Source organism: Tachypleus tridentatus, chromosome 1 (genome assembly GCF_004210375.1).
Source record: "Tachypleus tridentatus isolate NWPU-2018 chromosome 1, ASM421037v1, whole genome shotgun sequence".
Taxonomy (NCBI): domain Eukaryota; kingdom Metazoa; phylum Arthropoda; class Merostomata; order Xiphosura; family Limulidae; genus Tachypleus; species Tachypleus tridentatus.
Window position 1 is genome coordinate 113,848,120 of NC_134825.1, and position 19,063 is coordinate 113,867,182.

Sequence of the window (19,063 nt, forward strand, 5' to 3'; positions counted from 1 at the left end):
ATATGTAATAGTATTTGACGTCAGTGTTAATTGAGAGTTTAGAATGCATCTCAGAACGTCTGATATCAGTATTAACACTTTTACTGATAAGGAGAGAACAACGTTTCGACCTTCCTAGGTCATCCTCAGGTTAAGAAAGAGTTTGAATGTGACCGTTGATGGATATGAGTATAAACAGGTATTAGATTGTAGAGGGCATTGCAGATGGATGTCAGGTTATTAATTATACTCTCATTCTTAAGACGTGTCCATCAAAGGTCACATTCAAACTCTTTCTTAACCTGAAGATGACCTAGGAAGGTCGTAACGTTGTTCTCTCCTTATCAGTAAAAGTGTTAATACCCAAACCAGACATTCCGAGATACATTTTTATTTCAAGTGGGTTTCTTGTCATCAAGAATTACTTCACCACGGTGATTATATGACAGTCTAGAATATTTAACTTCGCCTGCAACACTGGCATGTTATCAGATGTTATAATAATTATTTTAAGACTTCTGTGTCAATACAACAAATACTGTGAAGCTAAAATATTGAGTCATACTGATTTAGTTAAGTTTTACTCATTTAATTTAGTTTATTTTGATATGTAGGATATGTATAATAAATGAGGAACATATATAGAACTGTCAATGCTATTTTATTTTTGTAATCAAGTGAAAACTGAAAGTTACTGACAATTGTACACATCACAGAGAAACCTTTGCATGCCATAATAAGCAATTTGAAAATTTATGTTTAACATGCCTAAAAAAATAGTTTCACTCACCTACTGCCATGTTTGCTTTTCAGATAATACGTACGTGTTAATATGAGAACTGGTAAAACAGTGCTGACACATTGGACACAGTGCTGACACATTCTTCGAAACTTGATTACTTAAGTTTCTTTAGCAAAACCAATAAGTATAAACAATATTCATTATATAGACATTTTATTTTCCATTTTGAAATAATTACTGGTTATGCTAAATAACAATGCAACATGTGATGGTACTAAAAAAAACAACATTGACATGAATCAGTTAATGGCTTCAGTAGAGTAAGTGCATTCAAATTTAACGATATAATTTACCACTTGTTAATAAAAATACCTGATGTAAGAATATTTAGAAGGAAATCTAAAATTCGTTGACTTACAACAGCTATCTTAAAAGGAACGTCACGATTGTTAAGACGTCTCTCAGAAGCATTTTACAGCGTATCAAACAAAATACATTATAGTCTTTTTTTAATTTTTGTTTCTCTGCATTTGGAATGTGAAGAACCACTTAATATTAATCATGCTAATTAAAATTCCAAAGAAACGGATACATACTCAAAGAAATTTCTTGAGCTCTGTTCCTGGACCAAAAAAATAAAAACTTTTTTTAACTGCTTGTCTGATAAATCACAACATTTGTTGCAGGAGCGTTTGAGTTGTTTCTAAACCGTATATTTCCTAAAAACAAAAGACCATGAAGTTTACATATTTTGTAACGAGATATAAGTTTCATATATATTTTTCGTTTATTTTTTTTTGTTTTTTTTATCAACCCTAAGACGATTTATAAATCAAAATACAGTAAAAAGTTGCTTGGTTAAAAGGGAAACTATGGCCATATTAATAACAGAAGTATTACATCTAAGAAAAAGTTCACACAAAAATTACACACTGTTACCTCAACACTTCCTTTCTGTCAGTATCTCGTATATTATAAACACACTCTACAGTGAACCCATTACTTCTGAACAATTATTCTAAGTTGATAGAGAAAGGTTCTAGAAATTAAACTTATTGTGTGGCTGTACAATTCTAAAAGCTATCTATTCATGCAAAATCATTAATAGAGTTGGAAAAGGTTTTTGTTTTTTTCTTTATATCAGCCTGCCTTGAACCATTTAAACTCTATTTCACCCGTTTGTACACTACAGCCCCAATAGCTATAACACTAATTACGGTCGCTGCTACACCTATTGCAGCCAAATGCGTTTTCTTACTGCAGCATATTTTATGTAACAACCCAGCTCCGTGACCTATTGTTTTTTTATAACCTTCCCTCTCTTGAACCTTTTTAAAATACTGCACCAGGTGAGGTCGCTTATCCACAGTCAGGTAACGGGTAGAAAGTCCCAGATCATGTAATCGTTGAAGAACTAATGCCAGGGTAATGTCTGGAATAGCAAACTTCTGACTACACAACCACCAGGAAGATTTATCTAAGCAAGTAAGAGAAAATAAATTAACAGGGAAGTATGTGTATATTTTATTAAATTCACAAAGACAATTTGGTTCCATTAAAAACAACTTTAAAAATCATTACACTTTTAACTTTAAAATCAAAGTAAAATGATTTATTAGAAGACAAATTGTTCAGCATTCATGTTTCAGTGAAAGGATACTCCTACCATTCAAAAGATTTAGCCAAAATACAGTTCATTTAACACGCATACCAATAACATTGTTATAAAGTTTTCTATTATGAGGTTGGTTCTCTTGGACTATTCAGTAAAAACACAGTCAAATCCAATACAGGTAACATTAAAGAACTGTTTATATCTTCTTTAACCTATTGACTGCCAAGTATTTCAGGTGCTACGGCAGCTTTTTTTTTCAGCAAAATTGAGTAATTTTTAAAACATTGGATCGAAAGTGAAACAATTTGTAAGTAGGTCAAATGCATGTATGGTGCTGACATCTAGCGTTGAAGTTAGGTATTACTGAAAACGAATTAACTCGTCCATGGCATTATGTTACCAATCAGCTTGGATGAGTTATCTCGTCTACAGCACTGAACAAGTTAATGTTCACTACAGGTAACTTACATTTGTAGGCCTAACTTCACAAACAATGTTTGAACATAAATTCTGAGATTAATGGTATGCCTAGCTTAAAAATAATTCACTTGTTCAATTTCCTCTCACTAATTAATGACCAACAAACATGCTAACCCACTTAACAACTGATTCTCATATTTAAACTGTAGTTTTGTTTTCATGTACTGAATGAAATTTCCAGATTTTAAAGAGGCATTTCGTGAAGTTTCAAAACATGTCACATGCACCATAGCAAACAAACATCTGAAATAATAAAAACAGAGCTTACAACAGTACGTTAATATAGAATGAACTGTTATCAAATTATTTTCTATGATGACTTTTCAAGACTAGCCAAACAAAAGCCTTTGTTTAATATTTTAAATTTCATAACTTTTAAATACATTAAACTGTATATAAAGGCTCACAATGTTTGAGATTTAAATGATGTTACAAGCTGTTCATTTTGAACCATGGAGTTTCGAAATGTAACAACTGTATTTTGGATAAATCCTGATAACGGTGAAATCATACACGTAGATTGAACAGTTTATACATTCTAATAAATCATTTCAGTGTGTTTGTCAATTTATTGTGCAACTTTTTAAAAGTTAAAATTAATTAGTACAAGTGCTGTTTGCCAACATTATTGTTAACCCTAAAAAAGAAAAACTGTTTTCTGAAAAACATTATCACAGTTGAAAGATTTAAAGTTTTACATAAATCATAGAAAAAAAAATGTATAATATATTAAGTGTAATATTTCTGCTCATAATCCAATTAAATTATCCACGTTATTACTTTAAACCAGAGTTACTACTTACATACCTTAACAGAACCTGACACTCTATAACTTATGTAAATAATAAACAGTTATGCTAGATATTACAAAATTGCAGCAAATATATAAAAAATACACAAAGTAATTATAGTTAAGCAGATGAGGACAGTAGCAGGTTGTGTGGGCCCAGGGGCTAATAATTTTTGTGGGCCCTACATCCCATATAATTTTACATAGAATAAAATTATCAATGGGCCCCCATTAAGACCATGGGTCCTAGGGCTGAGGCCCCTATAGCCCATACCTAAATACCCCCTTGGACGGGGAAACATAACAATGCCCTCTAGAAACTTTCTAAATTAGTTTTACAAAATATTTTGTAAAACATGATGAGTAATAAATATTACTTTTTTCATTATTTATGTACACTTCTTAGACAGTAACCTTTAATGGCTAATTTCTATCCTTGAAACTGTAATTAACGTTAATAACAAATACATAACAAAGTAAAACGTGTTTCGACAATAATAAGAAATGGTAAATCGAACCTCCATCGTGAGAAGCGAGTTCTTGTTCCACAGTGTCTAACGTTGTTTCCAAATTATCTAGAGCTGCCTTTATCTTATCCACATCTTGGATATCAGATCTCAATATCTCAAAGCGTTGTTTCTTTTCCTGATACAACTCTTTAAATTCTGGATATTTTTCCATCATTAGGTCCAAATCAGTTGACACAGTTGACATCAAGCCTTAGATTACAAGGAGTCATTAGATTAAATAAATTCAGTTGCAAAGACTTTAATGCAACAATTTTATTTGCTCAAACAAAAGAGCTATAAACTTCTAAAATTCAACTAAACTATAAACAAGTTCAAAATGTAGGGACAAATATTTGTATCTATAGGAAATTGATGAAAAAAAGACATTGTACAATTCATAATGAATTTTATAAACCTTTAAAAAACAGCTAGTTCCTCTAAAACTTGGATCGATAGCCACGATATCTCATTAGTAAAACGAACTAAAATTCTGGAAACTTGTAACATGTTTCAGTGAGTGAAGAATGGTTTACACGTAAGTAAGCTTAAGTAACAACACAAGTGACAAAATAATAGTTTTCTAAACTCTTCTAAAGGTAATTATAACAGAATTTGATATACAAGTTCCAATGTGCATTTGTATAAGAAACTGAAGTAACTTATTTTTGCTTCTGAAATGCAGTTGATGAAATTTGAAATTGTTCTTAGTTGTCTAACATAATTAGAAGTGAAAAGTCAACTTATGAAGAAGCTTTATAACATAAATAATAATGTCTACCAGTACTTAATGTTTTCAACACCAGGGACTGAATTGCTGCATTCCTAAACAGGCCAGGGACTATTAAAATGCAAGTACAATGAAAAACTTGTGTTTTAGATACGAACTATCAAGTTTGCGCGTATGTGTGCAATCCCATAGACTGGCAAGATGTGGTTAATGAACCTATGTCTAAGAAACACTATTATATATAAATAATTTAAGATGTTTAAATTACTACATGAAAAGGATATTTCAACAAACCTTATTTACAACTATACATACAAGGTGATTGTACATACAACAAATGTATATGTGAACAAAACCAACAACAAGAAATACCTGAATAAAATCCTACCTTTTTACCTCAGTAAAATATATTACAGTAAAATTAGGATGAATAAATTTAGTCTTTCTTGTTCTCTTCTTTACCAACTTAAAAACAAGTGACAATTCACATTTCTCATTGTCCTCAGAACAGTTTGAAATAGTTCTTTAATATGTTGTAGGATTTTCTTAAAAAAACTTTCAACAAAATACTTTATCTTGTGTATATCTTTATCACACATATGAAAACAACAAAATATTCTGAAGAAAATAAGATAAAACATGTATTCTTTGATAGATTGTTTAGGGAGAGCATTCATGATGAAACTTTGAAGAATGGACGGCAACTGCCTGTTGTGGAGACACGAACGTAGTGGGTGACATTTCAAAAGTCTTCTGCCTTTCGTCTTCAAATTTCATCAAGGTAAAACGTAACAATTTCAAACAAGTATTGAAAACTTTTTAGGGCCAAAATGTTTCTAAACAAGAATTATGTTAAAATCATCCAGCAACATTCAGTTGATTTTAATATTAAAGCTAGATGGTTATGTTGTGAAATTTTTAAAAATTTAAATTTCTGTCTTCATTATGCATAGATTTAACTATCTCCCCTTATGATCCAACTAAGTCAAGAAAAGTCTTAATAGAACCTCTAGTCATATAGAGAAAGTATTTCTGATAAGTAATTATCTCTATCAACAATATTAGCTATTCTCATTCGTTGCTGCCCCTTATATGCAAATTAATATAAAGATCTTATATGCAAATTAATTAAAGATCTTATATGCAAATTAATTAAAGATCTTATGTGCAAATTTTTTCCTTACACATGCCACAAGCCTTCTGTGCCCTCATACTGGAATCTAATGATTTCAATATGTTTTTGAGGCAAATTATCTTTCCATCAATAAGAGTAAAATACACTCAAGTGGCACATGTGGCTCCCTCTATGCACTTCTACTGAACTATCACTTCAAAGTATTGGGAAGTATGTTCGCATAGTAAGAAATAATGTGGGTCATAAGATATAAGGGTAAGGGGTAAAGTATAATATATTTGAGAAATAAAGTCTGAAAGACACGTGGAAGGCCCTGGAAAGTCAGGACAAACTGAATTATCAGGAAATACATGGGAAGGCCCTGGAAAATCAGGAGATGGAAACATCAACCTGAACAGATTCAGAAACAAGTGGGGACAAATTCTAGAAACAAAAGATGACATGTATAATATTCTACAAATCCCTCATCAGGTCGACTGCACCTGAGGCCTGGGATAAAGCTTCTGTCGAAATTGAGAAACCCACATTAGTGACACTAACATTGGAATTTGTATTTCAAAAAAAGGTAATAATAATAAGGTAAAACTGGTAGTTTATAAAATATAACCACAAGTGACAATAAAGAGGTAAAATTAAGGTAAAACTGGTAGTTTATAAAATATAACCACAGGTGACAATAGAGGTAAAATTAAGGTAAAACTCATAATTTACAAAATATAACCACAGGTGACAATAGTGAGGTAAAATTAAGGTAAAACTGGTAGTTTATAAAATATAACCACAGGTGAAAATGAGGTAAAATTAAGGTAAAACTAGTAGTTTATAAAATATAATCACTTCATGAAGAAACAGTATCTCAAACTGAAATCAGGTAAATAAAAACAAACACATACGAGAAGTGATAATTCAGTAGAGGCTTATAAAGATAATTGCATGTTAGATGAGTATACCATGCTCCTATTTGCAGAGAGATGACAAATGATTTATATCAGATGCACATTGGAATCACTTTATTCCAACGAAGGAGGTGGGGAATGAAAGTCTCGTGGCATGCATTAAAAAAAATAAAAGAGTTCTCACATAGGGGGCAGTAATGGACGAGAATAGCTAGTGTTGCAAGAAGTTGGAAGTGCCGTATCAGAACAAATAATTCACAGACAGCATTGGTTGTAGTCGTGAAAATTGTTTTGTAATACCATTGATACCTAAACAACCTTACCCCATCTTTGAATTATTTTCAACTCACTGACGCCTGACTTTGAATCCAATTACAGAAGTGTAAAACTTGTGTGACAATACAAAACTTACTTAAACGTTGTTTTCTTTCAAAAGATGAAATTTTCATGTTGGTTGTCAAATGAGAATGATATAAACATCCAAAGGTTATCCAAGGAACAGGAACAGAATCCAGAAGTTCTCTCCACTGTTTGACATGCTGTGTTCCTTCGGTTCCTTTTTCTGGCATCAAGCGTGGAGTGTTTCCTGGAAAAAATGAAAAGAAAAATGGACTGTGTGCTATGTTGAATGTTTTGCTAAGCCACTCAAAAGCTTTCTGTGCTAGCCATCCCTAATTTATAAGTGATACACTATAGGAAATGCAACTGGTCAACATCACTCACTGTCAACTCTTTTTCTACTGCTCATCTGAAAGTGGGATTGATCATTACATTGTAACACATCCACAGCTAAAAGAAGGTGAGCAAGTTTGGTGATGTGATTCAAACTCGTGACACACAGATTGTGTGTCGAGTACCCTAATCAAGAAACATGGATAACAGAGAAATAATTCAACAATTGTTGGTCTACACAGAGTGACAAATCACAATGTGTTCATGTACTTTGTAAATGATACAAGCAAAGAGAAGTTCATTATTTGAATGATGTCTTCCTTCACTGACACATTAACAGAATAATATATCAGGAGTACACTGAAATGAACAACTGCCTGTTGTAAAAAATCCTAAGTATGGAGGATGATTTTTTAAAAGTCCTTCATATTCAGGTATGTCTGTGTGTGACCTACTGCAGGTCTTTTACATTATTTTGGTAAATTGTGGACAAAATGTTGCAACTGGTTTGTTCATGCCTGGTTCTGATTGATGCAAAGATTGCATGTGATTTCAACCAATGGCAGTCATGTGTTGCTTACCTGTAGGCTTAAATATCCATTCAGTAAAAATGTTAGTGTGTTAATTTTAAAGTTTTTAATAAGAATGAGAAAAATTTAAACTTAATTGAAATAAACAACTTTGTCTCATTATAAACTGGATTGGTTTTAGCTTTAATTTCTTCTAAAACTCAGAATTCCACATTTTTCAACAGCTAGTCCTTTGTGGGAAACTACTAATAAAAACGGTACACAGTGTTCACTGAGAGACATTTTAATGTTTCTTGTATTATGTTCAGTAACATTATAATGAAGACAGTGTTCACTGAGAGACATTTTAATGTTTCTTGTATTATGTTCAGTAACATTACAATGAAGACACAAGCTTTGCTTGTTTCTTTACTTTGCATTATGCTCTAAGATTTGTAAATCATCACATTTGGAAACTAAGAACAGCTTGTAGAAATTTAATACAGAAATCTCAAATTATTTTGTGATGATTTTAAATTTGTTGTATCATTAAATACTGTTCTTATACTCTCCCTTACAATTTAGTTGGTGAATCTATCTTATTTAAAACAATTAAATGCCCTAGACGGAAACTGGTTTGACTACTTGATGGTTAGAAATGCTCACAACATTAGCAGCAATGAATCAAGTTTAACCAAATGTACACAACCATGCACTTGGCAAATCATAGTTTAAGTCTCACTGGATGTAACCACGTGAGTTGGGGAGATTCTGATTAAAAAACTTAAAGCAGAAATGGATGAAATGTGTAGTGAGGATTTGAGTAACGTTACTTTGTTTTAATTGTAGTGTGGTAGTTATTAGTACCTTATTAGCAACTGCCAAAGAGTAGGTTACTCCTTTAGCTCAGGTGGTAGACCACATACCAGGTGTGTGAGAGATCAAGAATTTAAAATTGAGCTAAATAAATACCACATTTAAACTTTCCTTTCATGTGAGGCTGTTTTACAACACTAGATTGTTGAACAAACAGCTTCAGGTGAAAAACAAGAAAGTTAAATTTCCAACATTGGGTGTAAAACAAGACAGTCGCATTACCAACTTTGGGTGTAAACAAAATAGTTAAATTACTAACTTTGGGTGTAAAACAAGAAAGTTGTATTACCAACTTTGGGTGTAAAACAAGAAAGTTGAATTAACAACTATGGGTGTAAAACAAGAAAGTTGAATTAACAACTATGGGTGTAAAACAAGAAAGTTGAATTAACAACTATGGGTGTAAAACAAGAAAGTTGAATTACCCACACTGGGTGAAAATAAATCTGTGAATAAATACCACATGATGTGAAACTGATGAAATTCAAACTTTAATTACATTGTCAGAAACTGTTTAAATACAGAAGATCATGAAGCTGATGTGTGAGTAACTCTTCAAAATAACGGGAATGGATGACAACTGAAAAAGATAAACACATAAAAAAAATTCACTGATATTTACTTAAATTTATGAATTGAACCACATATCGTTTATAATAAAGGATTATTATCATTTTAGATTTACATCAGTGTTTCATAAAACTAAAATCTCAAAAACATGTTTTACATTTAAAGCACCTCATGTTCATTCAAGTCTGATATCACATCAAACAGCTATTCATGTTTTATCGCACTCTAAAATTTTATTAGATCGTCATAGTGTAACTAATAACACACCCAGCTGGATATTGCTCTATTTGCAACTAATTTTTATCCCTTTAATTAATATTTTCAGCAAGAGATTAACATTTGAATCACATGAATCTTTTCACTATAAAGTAATAGAAAGAACAAAAAGAAAGTCAGTGTGTTCTGTAAGTATACTTTTGGTGTGAATCATGTATTTCATCTACAATGTAATATTTTTACTTTACACTACGAACCATTACTAAAGTTGTCTTCAAGGTAATCAAGAATCCGTCCGGAGTCAGGAATTACTTTCATACCGTCCTTTAACACGGGAACCTCTCCTCGTGGGTTTAACTTCAAATACCACGGTTGATATTGGTCGCCTTTACCCAAGTTAACAATATTTGACTTGTAGCTTAAGTGTTTTTCATGAAGAGCAAACAAAACCTAAGATACATGGACAAAAAAAGGAAAAGATAGGTCAACAAAACTGAAAACATTTAACATGTAACATAATCAAGTAACCTTGAAAGATGTTGTTTCAATTAGATCTATTTCTACAGGCTTCCAGAAAAGGAGCCATAAAATTCAACTTTTATTTTTTATAAACACAATGTTCTTTATTTTTACAAATATTATGTGATATTGAAAGTTATCATGATTTAGTAATCCAAAATTCACTCATTCTAGAATCCTTTTAATTGCATGTCATCAAATTTTTATATAAAAACAGGAACATCTGACCCTCCATGTAGCATTTAATGAAACATTATGATCACTATTACACAAGTTGTACAGTAATATTACCTAACTGTAACAAAAGTAACAAAAGAAAGGCCATAAACAACTTATTTTCCTTGTTACGTCACATAAAACTAACCTTACTGATAAAACTTAAGGTGACAAACATGATTCCTCCACTAGAATTTTGGATTTCTGGTCAAAATAATTTGAAATATTCTTTAGGTATCAAACCTAGACAGAGATTTGCCCCTACACACAGTCACGATAAGAGGCGTGATCTTGATGGTTCAGATACCCTTTTGTTACTTTACCCACTTGTGTTTTCTAAATATCTAGTCTCTACTAACTCTTAACAAATCCTAATTTTTAAGCTAGTGAAGTAAGAAAGATTTTAAGGTTTACAGATTTGATTTCTCATTACTTACTAAACATCTGTTCATGTTCTCATAACAAATGTATTGAATTAGCATTTCAAACCTGTATTTTGTGACCTATGTACATAGTACTAGATGACAGAACTTAACACACTTGGATTAAGTTAAAACTAGCCAATCTGTGTAGAGTAAAAAACTTCAATTAAACATGCCTCATGCAGGGGGGGGGGAGATTCCTTAGGGGTTCAACTGATAAGAACAGAGTTTATAGCCCAATAATGTGAAATTAAACATTTTGATATGTCTTTTATTAATAAAAATAATAAGTAATTACTACAACACATATTCCATTTTAATGCATGGTTGGGATATTTCAAAAAATAATTTGGTTCTAATTCCAGACATCCATGTTCTTAAAATAAGGAAAAACAGATTAACAAGTATACTAAAGTCACATTGAAGAAAATCTGTGATAAACACCATAAATGTAAGAAGTTTAAGTTCAAAGTTAGGAAAAAATAATTATATGTTCAAGAAAGTACAGGGTGTTCAGAAAGTCACTGTGCAATTTTGTAATCATATACACATACAAGTGCACAGTGACTTTCTGAACACCCGTATATGGAAATCTAAATGGGCCCATGGGAAACATATAGCTGATAATAGTTAAATCAACAGCTAGGATTTTTTAAACATGTAAAAGGTGAGAAAAATGTTAAGTTATGGGTTAGGTCCTTCCTCAAGGGAGAGTTTTATTGAAGACTACAAGATGGCTAAACTCTTGAATGTTATGAGGGATATAAAACGTGGAACATTCAAGCTACTTGCTATCATTTGTTGTAAGTCTTAGAATAGTGGCCAGGAGCCAGCTGACTGGAAGTTGGTTACTTTTTAGAATAGTGACCAAGAGCCAGATGACTGGAAGTTGGTTACTTCTTAGAATAGTGGCCAGGAGCCAGATGACTGGAAGTTGGTTACTTCTTAGAATAGTGGCCAGGAGCCAGATGACTGGAAGTTGGTTACTTCTTAGAATAGTGGCCAAGAGCCAGATGACTGCAAGTTGGTTACTATGACTCCTCTTTTCAAGGGTGATGATAAAAATTGTACAACTTAGTTGTCTTACATCAGTGGTGCAAAAGGTTTTAGAAAGTTTCATAAAAGATACTTTCCAAAATAATTTGGCAAAGTTAAAAACTTTCTTGGAAAGTCAACGGTTTCACTAGACAAAAATCATGACTTCTAACCTTTTGACCTTGTTTGAAAATGTTACTACTTATGTAGATAAGGGTAAGGGTGTATGTGTGTATGTATTTTTGGCATATCTGTAATTTCAATAAGCATGGTACACAATGCCAAATAAAAACATTGTTAAATTATCATAATTAGAATTGAGTTCAATTTTGATGGTAATAAACTTGACAGAATTATGGACGAATAGGATGATAACATGCTGGTTCATCAGTCTCTTAAACCATCCAATCAGCGCCCTCTTATCAGTGGTAGGGCAAATAAAATTTGACGTTTTATCTACAGCGGTATTGAATACTAGTGTAAAGAAGTTATAATTTTTATTGTGTAGGTCACTGAACTGTTAGAAAGGATACCAAGATGATGGAAGCTTAAGATCTCCAAAATAATTTTGTTTGAAAAACAGAAAAGTTAAAGGAGATGTGGTTCATGTGTTTAAAATTGTGAATGTAATTTACAATGTTGATTCATCATATTTAATGGTAGGAGTGAAAGGCACTAGTGTAAGTTTTGGAAGATCCGAGATTCATCTTTTGTTTTGTTTTTACAACAGGGTAACTTTTTTTTTAGAAGAGATTGTGTTTAGGTTTGCTGAAAGAAATAAATTTAAGGGAGTTTAAGTGAAAGCTAGAAAGATATTTGGATGATAAATAATGGATTTGAATTTTTATATAGTTTAGTGGATGGGACAACGTAGATGGACTGACAGGTCCCTTGTTGTCCTTGTACATTATAATGTTATTTTCTCTTGAGAAAAGAAAGACAAGAGATAACCTCAACCTTTAGAAAATTCTTTAAAGACTGATTGCATGATGGCCCCTACTTTCTTCTTATGTTCCTAAAATAACACAATGATAAGACAGAAGCTCAATAAGACGTGGAATGAGTCACCAATAGTAGACACCCTGTTCTAGAGATTAATTTTTAATTAATTAATTGTTGTTACTCTTCTCATGTCATTAACAGCTCTTAAAAATTATAAACATGTAAACAGGACACGTTTATTCAGGATTATTTCAATAAACCCACTCCTAAGAAAAAGTGAAAAATGTACAACACATCTTTTATTTTTTATGAAATCACTAATTTTCCTCTGAAACTACTGTAAAATTCTGTAAGACTAATTCTAATAACAACTCATTCCATAATAATTCTTTTAGAAAAATAAGACATTCTTAACTGGAGTTTAGCCTGTTTTACCAAATTTCAAACATGTGTCCTTTCATTTTACTATTTTCAGAATGAAGTGCAAAGAAATCAGTGACCTTTAACACACTGATACAGTAGATAATATTGTAAACTTTAACAAAAATCACCTCTTACCCTTCTTTCTTTAAAAGGAACTAACCTAACAGATCTAAACTTACCCCTGTACAATGTACCTTCCATCCCTGGAATTATCCAATGTCTTCCTCAGAATCTTTTCCAATAATTCAATGTCCTTTCTTAGATAAAGAGGCCAAGTAACAAGTGTCCAGTCTGACTGTACACCTTCTCCCATCTAACCACCCTACAGTCCAATATACTAATTCTCCCCCAACCCCTCATGAAGTGATTTTTAATGCTAATTTTTGATGTGACCACTTTACCAACACATTTCTGAAATCCTTTAGTACACCAAGTTTACACCATTTTGCTTGCCCAGATAATAACATCCTTGAAAAACCAAAAACAGATTAGCAAGTCAAAGTTTTAGTTTTCTAAATCCATGATGACTTTCATTTATGATACAGTATCTCATTAAATGATTTTGTGACATTCCTTTTATGAAACTCTCTAGGTTTTTTTTTTTTTCAACTAAAGAAACACAACTGACTTACAATTTTTACCTTCTTCAAGTCCCCAGTCTCTGGGAACTTGCTTGGTGTTTTAAGACCCACAAAAAAATTATAGACTAGAGTTTACATTTTCATCTCTGGCCTCTTTTAAACACAAAACATGGAAGCACCTCGTTTGCTGCTGGTACTTTCCACAATGTTTACATAATTCATGTTAATTCCAGTACTGTTTATAGAATTCTCAGTGGCAGAACTATTGCTAAAAATAGAACAAGTAAAAAACTCAGCCACATAACGGTTTTCAACAATATTTGTGTCATCAGCATCTTTTCAAGCCCAATAGGATTCAAGCACTTTGCTTATATAATGTAGCATTCAAGAATATTGAAGCTGTACCACACCACTTACACAGAAAATTGTGTATATATATATAAAATCCTGATCCGAATAAAAATCCTGATCCGGTCACTTCAACATTTATCAAGAGTTTTTACACTAACAACTACTTCTTCCACCACATTTGGAGGTAACCCATTCCAGAGGCTAAGCACCCTGTTCTAAAAGCAAATATCTAAGCTGAAAATATCTTCCACTCTATTAAACTTCATAGCCAAGTCTCCTTGTTACCATTGTATACAAAATACGATGCACTGAAACTAAGAATCTTGAAGATCTGTGTTCAATCAAATCCTCTCTATTTTTTTTTTCAAGAGAAAACAATTCCAGAGATTGTAACCTATCATCATTTGACAATATTTTCAACCCAAATAATGTGCTAGCAGCCATCTTTTAAAACTCTATCCAACAATTCACTATTCATCTTTAAATAAAGAGCACAAGACCAAAAACAAGCCCAAGCAAGGCCTAACAGTACCTTATATGCAATCAAATAGCTTTTTCTAGTTATAAGTAATATTTCTTTAAATACAGCTCCAAATCTTATTTGCCTTACTAAAAGTAACAGCACAGCTTTAACATATATTTTTTTAAATGTTAGATTCACAATATAACAAACACTCTCAGTGTCATAGACATTAAATACAATTGTAATTATATCAAGTTAAATCACTCACTTTAGCAAATAATGATCACTCTGAGTCTAAAAAACTTCAATTTTCAGTTTCAAGCAATAGGATTCAAAATTTTGATTTTACTTTTTTAGTATTTACCGCACCAGAACTCGAAAAATTGGAGAACAAATGGACGAGAGGTAATAATAATATAAATTTGTTATACTATGCATACCACGTACAAACATTTTATGCAAAATTAAGTGTACTACTTTTAGTTTTATTATATATTGTTACATGGCCATTATTATTCATTTATTTACAGTTGCATCCTAAAGTTGGCGTAAGACGTAATCCGGCATAATTTCTTAACCATGTAATCTATTCATATTGTAAGCTGCTCCGAAACATCGTACATTCTGACAAAAAACAACAACAAAAACCAATATTTAAGATGACTCTGCCATGTTCTGTATAATACCTTTCTACTGTAGAATGATGTATACCAATAATACAATTCTAATGGTCCATTACTGCTAGAATTATTATCATCCGAAGTTAAATTTACATCACTACTATCTTCGACAGCCATTCTTGATCAGGCAAAAGGCTAGTAATAAAATTGCCACCACTAGAGGGCAAAACTATCCTCGCAACTTATTTAAAAAAAGAAGTGTGAGATGTGTTTAATTTCCAGGAAAAGGTGGTTCTATAAACAAACGTAAGATAGAGCAATTAATTTATCTATAATTAGCACAAACAAATCAGTTCAATATATTATCACTATATAACATACAACTGTAAACTAATACACCTTACTTTGCTTTGGACTTTATAATGTGTTTATGTGGTCGTAATACTTCGCTTAAGCAATTTTGGATCTTGCGATTATAAGAATAACGATAACAATTATAAAACAAAGAATACAGATATAGTCAAATAAAAGCCTTGTGAAATGTTTATTAGATAAGTGTTAGTATACATAATAGTTAGATTTTTGTTTGTTGTAAAGGACAAAGTTACTCAATGAATTATCTGTGTTCTGCTCATCACAGGTATCAAAATGCGACCGAGTTTTAGCGTTATAAGTTCTCAGACAATCTGCTGAGCCGCCGGGTTGTATAATAATATAAACTATAATTAATTACAGTTGGCAGAGTCGTTGTATGAAGTGATTGCATACCTATTTAAACAACGTTTCACAATATAACATTTCTTTCATTAATTCATAGGTAGTAAACACAATACATTTTTTCTGTATACAAAAAACAAACAGCTTTAGCTTCATTCTCGTCAGGATTAAATGAAACATAACGCATAAAATATTTCAACCTGAGAAATCACATTTCAACTCAAATAAAGCTTGTTAGATTTCTGCGTGTTTTTTTTTCTTTTCACCTGTTTAAAGGCAAGTTGCAGATTAATTTGTAACGCACACCTTTCTTCACATAATTTATTTTTCTACGTATTAAAGAAGTTTTCATTCATGCAATATGTTTATACATATTTATTTTAACCTTGGGCCCGGCATGACCAAGCGCGTAAGGCGTGCGACTCGTAATCCGAGGGTCGCGGGTTCGCGCCTGCTTCGCGCTAAACATGCTCGCCCTCCCAGCCGTGGGGGTGTATAATGTGATGGTCAATCCCACTATTCGTTGGTAAAAGAGTAGCCCAAGAGTCGGCGGTGGGTGGTGATGACTAGCTGCCTTCCCTCTAGTCTTACACTGCTAAATTAGGGACGGCTAGCACAGATAGCCCTCGAGTAGCTTTGTGCGAAATTCCAAACAAACAAACAAAATTTTAATCTCGTCAATAATAATAAATAAATTAGGCTTATAAACCTTTTGGAAGCGTAAAAAGTAAGTTTATTTTTTTGTCTTTTTCCTTCTTCTTTGTCAGGGCTCCCGCTAGTACAGCGGGTCTCTCCGGATTTACAACGCTTAAGTCAAGAGTTTGATTCCCTTCGTTGGGCTCAGCAGATAGCTCCCTATTTTTTTCTTCCTTGTTTGGATTTCGATTATTTTGTTGAATTTCGACCTCACAAATACTTCTTCAAGAAAGGAACTAAGAAAAACATCATATGTAATGCAAATTTATGAGTTTTGTTTATTCTTTTAAACCGACCCGGCATGGCCAGGTGGGTTAAGGCGTTCGACTCGTAATCTAAGAGGCACGGGATCAAATCCCGGTCTCACCAAGCATGTTTACCCTTTCAGCCGTGGGGGCGTTATAAAGTGATGGTTAATTCCATTATTTGTTGGTAAAAGATTAGTCCAAGAGTTGGCGGTGGATGGTGATGACTAGCTGCTTTCCCTCTAATCTTACATTGCTAAATTAGGGACGGCTAGCGCAGATAGCCCTTGAGTAGCTTTGCGCGAAATCCATTGCACTAATAAAACAACATACCATAATTTAACCCTAGGGACTTTACACTTACCGCTGGTTTGCCAGAGGACCATACAAACAAAAGTAAAATGACACGAAAATTGTCATTAGGCCGCAAAAACAAAATTTTATCTGTAGTTCAATGATCAGTAGGAAATTTTATAATCGAATAACTTTTAAAATATCGTTTAATATAACAAGAGTAAATTGTAATTTATTAACTTTAACTTCTTATCGGTTTTGAGAGCTAGTAAAATGTTGATCTATTGTCAGAGAGAGGGCGCTATTGTTTTTAAGAGAAAATGTGAATTAATAATGTAGTAAAACCTGTCTAAAGCGGAATCGTACGGGACCGAGTGAAATTTCCGGCTCAAGCAGGTTTTCCGCCTTAGACAGTGAAGATGGATTTCCTTGATTGTTTATAATTTCTGAGTGGAACGTCATACTTGCTTGACTCAAGGGAAGTAAGACGTTTGTGAATAATGTTATTATACTGTTTATGCCATATTTATTAGAATAAGAACAAAAACAGATATTCAAAATATACATAAGTACACAAAATCATAATCAAATTTATTTGAAGAAAGTGTCCAATTTCAACTGTTTCGTTTTTTAGTGGGCTTTCTCATGCAGTTGAAAGAGAACGCCAATTATATGGCCTTTTCATGAAGTTCATTTTCCCTCTTCCTTTTTGCATACAATTTGATGGTATTAATATAACTTAACACTTGAGATGAAATAGGAATTTCTATTTCCTCACTATCTTTTCCATTTTGTTCATCTTCTGAATCTCTCACACTGTTACAATCTTATGATTCTATTCTAGATTTTAAGTGAATTTCATCAGTTTCTGTTAAAACATTCTTGTCAATGTTCACAAAACCTTTCACGTTCACAGAATCATCTGCATCAACCTTCTCAGAGTTTGGATTTCACTGGAATCGTCACAACAAACAACTTCTCCACAGTCTCCGCCATTATCAAGAATAAATCCACAGTTTCGAAAACACTTTATTATGCATTTGATTTAATGATTTAAAAATGCAATTGCATCTAACACGTCAGTTTTCATGGTCATTTCAGATGCTCTCTTTCAGTCGTCCATGTTTGCAATAATATGCTGAAGCATCAATTTTCTGTATTTCAATTTTATACACTGTATAATTCCATTATCTAGTGGTTGTAGAACAGATGTTGTACCTGGAGGTAGAAAGATTAAATGAACATTTGAAAGTTGAACTTCTGGGTGACAAGTTGTATTATCTAGGAAAAGTAGAACATTCCTGTTTTCTTGTTCCATTCTTTTGTTTAATTTGTTCAAAAATTCATCGAATATAGCACTTGTCATCCACACTTTATTATTCGCTTTCCATTCCACAGGAAGTTGATTCTTCCTTAAATTCTTAAAACAGCGAGGATTTTCACTTTTACCTGTTATCCATGGTTTCTCTGGTTTCCATTAGCAAATGCGACCAAAAGTACAGTCAATCGTTCTTTTGAATAGCGACCTCTAGAATAATGACGACAGAAAAAAGAACAGAATATATTTAACCAATTCTTACTGTAACAAAATGTCCGAGAATTTATTAATATTTCAACAAATTATTAATTAAACAAGAAATTATTAATATTTAAAGAAATTATTATTAATAAGAATTTATTAATATTTAAAGAAATTATTAATTAACAAGAAATTATTAATTAAATAAGAAATTAATATTTAATCAAAAACATTTTTCTGCCTTATTCAGGTTCTAATCCTACTTGTTGATGAATGAGGGAAGTGAAAGATAGTTTTCCGTCCG

At 32.2% G+C, this 19,063-nt stretch overlaps 1 protein-coding gene across 1 annotated transcript; it reads right to left on the bottom strand.

Moving 5' to 3' along the window:
* Window positions 1–621: 621 nt before the first annotated feature.
* Window positions 622–15,528, bottom strand: LOC143258615 (ganglioside-induced differentiation-associated protein 1-like). Its single transcript, XM_076517835.1, has 5 exons — window positions 15,355–15,528; window positions 9,974–10,166; window positions 7,286–7,459; window positions 4,125–4,325; window positions 622–2,198 (listed from the first exon to the last, which is right to left on the bottom strand). The coding sequence occupies exons 1-5, from the start codon at window positions 15,463–15,465 to the stop codon at window positions 1,888–1,890; spliced, it is 990 nt and encodes a 329-aa protein (XP_076373950.1). The 5' UTR covers window positions 15,466–15,528; the 3' UTR covers window positions 622–1,887.
* Between the last annotated feature and the right edge of the window lie 3,535 nt (window positions 15,529–19,063).

What these genes read in the sequence shown, in the direction of transcription:
- LOC143258615 (XM_076517835.1), bottom strand. Translation starts at nt 15,465, where the DNA reads ATGGCTGTCGAAGATAGTAGTGATGTAAATTTAACTTCGGATGATAAT. An exon ending in TGAAGACAACTTTAGTAATG is followed by an intron (nt 7,460 to 9,973) that starts GTTCGTAGTGTA and finishes CATTTTTTCCAG; the next exon opens with GAAACACTCCACGCTTGATG. An exon ending in ACTCGCTTCTCACGATGGAG is followed by an intron (nt 2,199 to 4,124) that starts GTTCGATTTACC and finishes TTACTTGCTTAG; the next exon opens with ATAAATCTTCCTGGTGGTTG.